Source organism: Montipora foliosa, chromosome 9 (genome assembly GCF_036669935.1).
Source record: "Montipora foliosa isolate CH-2021 chromosome 9, ASM3666993v2, whole genome shotgun sequence".
In the NCBI taxonomy this organism is placed as follows: domain Eukaryota; kingdom Metazoa; phylum Cnidaria; class Anthozoa; order Scleractinia; family Acroporidae; genus Montipora; species Montipora foliosa.
In genome coordinates, this window is record NC_090877.1 from 28,967,554 (window position 1) to 28,970,053 (window position 2,500).

General features: G+C 38.5%; 1 protein-coding gene across 1 annotated transcript in view; it reads left to right on the forward strand.

Moving 5' to 3' along the window:
• LOC137970373 (uncharacterized) overlaps positions 1-2,500 on the forward strand; it is a 79,915-nt gene that overhangs the window by 58,611 nt on the left and 18,804 nt on the right. Inside the window, exons 6-7 of the mRNA XM_068816895.1 lie at positions 899-1,017; positions 1,147-1,293. Of these exons, the coding sequence (XP_068672996.1) occupies positions 899-1,017; positions 1,147-1,293 (266 nt within the window). The remainder of the gene's footprint in view (positions 1-898; positions 1,018-1,146; positions 1,294-2,500) is intronic.

Sequence of the window (2,500 nt, forward strand, 5' to 3'; positions counted from 1 at the left end):
GACAAAGTGCGTTTGCAACAGCCACTTCTTTCTCTCCTCATGATATAAATAAAACCCACTTGTTCATTTACCCTATCCTGGCCAACAATCCCGTCGCCCGGCGGGTGCGTGGTGTTTCTGGTTAATTTCTATTGAGAGTTATATATTTTCTGTTTGACCGCATATGATATGTAGTATAAGGTGTAGCAGCTGCGAGGGGGATTTTCGCCTCCTTCCCTGTTGTCGCCCGGTCAAATACGGTGTCAGGTTGAATCCGTTTTTACCCAGGTTAAATTGGTGATCTTCATTTTACCTAGGTTGAATATGCACTTTACCTAGTTTAAAGCAGCTCCCAACCCCCAAAAAACGACTGATCGAAAACAACTGTTCCTTCTCTAACCCTAACTAATCGAAGAAAGAAGCCGCCGTCGTGTTACGTTTTTTACCATATAGTGGAAACTGAAGCACGTTAATGTACGATACCGCTGAAAACACGGAAGTAGAAAATCGTCATGGCGGCAGAAGATTGGACTTGATGTTTTTACTTCCGTTACGTTTGGAAAATGTCAAGCTTTTCTTGCCAGTGCCTTACGGCTGTTAAATGATGTCATTCGTTAATACCTGAGTTTTTAAACAAGCAACCAACCACTCTCTTTGTTCCTGAAGAAGGCTGGCGTGGCCAGCCAAAATATAATACATTGCTAGATAATCAAAGGTAAGTTGGGGCGACTCTTGCTCAAAATGTTTCCTTTTTTTATTCGTAAATAAAGTTTGCGGTTGATGTTAAACACTGAGTAATGCAATCTACCAAAACCTCACAAGACAGATCGGAAAAAGTGGGAGAGGAATTGAAAAAAAATGTATTAAACTGACTAGTTTTATTAAATACTCAACTCCTTATGCTGGTTTCTACACACAGCTCTTGCTAACAGCGAGGAAGTATTCCGACTTGTTATCGACCGCCATGTTGACGGTGCCTTAGTGGATGTACATGGGCTAAAGTACCATATTAACTCTCTCACACAACACAACTTACAGGTAACTTTTAACCATAATCCTGAGATCTAAACGATTATTTAAGGCAAACTGATTTTCCAAGATGGGTAAATCTTTTTTTCCCAACTTACATGAGTTGACTTATAAAGAACGCTGATTTATAATTTACAGGTTGGCAGCATCCTTAACAACCACGTTGCCTATGGAGCGATCTTCTCCAGGAACTCTAGTGTGTTTTTGCAGTGCCTCCGAGAGTATTTGGAAACTGAAGAACAATGGCTGTTTCACATGTTGTCAGAAAACACAAGAACAACGCAGGTCACTTTTTCACTCAGAGTATAGTTCTCACCAGTCAGCAAACTTCTGACAGAGTAGCTGGCTTTCCACTAGGCATTCAACTATTTACATGCAGTGTGATTGTCTTAAAGAAAAAAAAAAAAAATATATATATATATATCTATCTATATATATATATATATTTTAAAAGTTTTAATGATAGCGAGGAAAAGTCCTTAACGAATAAAAACACGACTATCCCCCAAAAAAACTATCCAAGCTAAATTTCTCGTGTCTCGAGCTCCCAGCAGTACACTGGGTTTTGGGTTTTCAATAGTAATAATAATAATAATAATAATAATAATAATAATAATAATAATAATAATAATAATAATAATAATACTAATACTAATACTAATACCAATGGAGTGCTTAGGCTTAATCGGTAGAGCGTAGAGCGTAGAGCGCCTTTGGCAGCACTACCTATTGCTCCGGATATTTGATTATTCCTGCTTTAAGAACCTAAATTTCACGAAGCTTACTGCTAAATACATTGTAAGCATTGGAAGTCTCATAATGCTGCTTCAGTATTCGCGTTTATCTTTGATGAACGTGATATCAAACGTTTCATCTACTCGGCCATTACAACCTTCTTTGTGGACACACCTAGTCAAGCTTGGAGTTGCAAGATATCGACCAACTCGCCGTGGTTCTCGTGCTGGAAAGGGAATTCAGAGGCATATTTCAACTGTTATAACCTGCTTTAGACCAGATGTGCTGCATCGAACGATAATTTTTTGGGCCGCAATTTGGACAAGAATTTGAATATTCTAAATTCAAGGTTGAATATCAGTGTTGTGGAGCGTACGCCATTGTCTCCAAAACACAAGGCGAATTCTTCTTTATTGTTATGTTCTGCCAACCTTCAATCTGTTAAGTCTCAAGGGAAATCTTCTGTGCTGCTTGATTACATCCTGAAACTGATATTGATGTATTTGCGATGACTGAAACGTGGTTGCGCGACAATGATACGGCTGCAAGTTTGGAGTTTTTTCCAAGTGAAACTTACAAACTTTTTCAACAAAATCGCTTATCTGGCCGTAATGGCGGTGGGACTGCATTGCTGATCAAAAAATCAATTGATGTTAGGAAGATTGAATCACGCAAAATAAACTCGTTTGAATATTCTGAGTTTAAAATCAGCACAGATTCGCTTAAGGCGAGAATTGTCATCATTTATCGTCCTCCA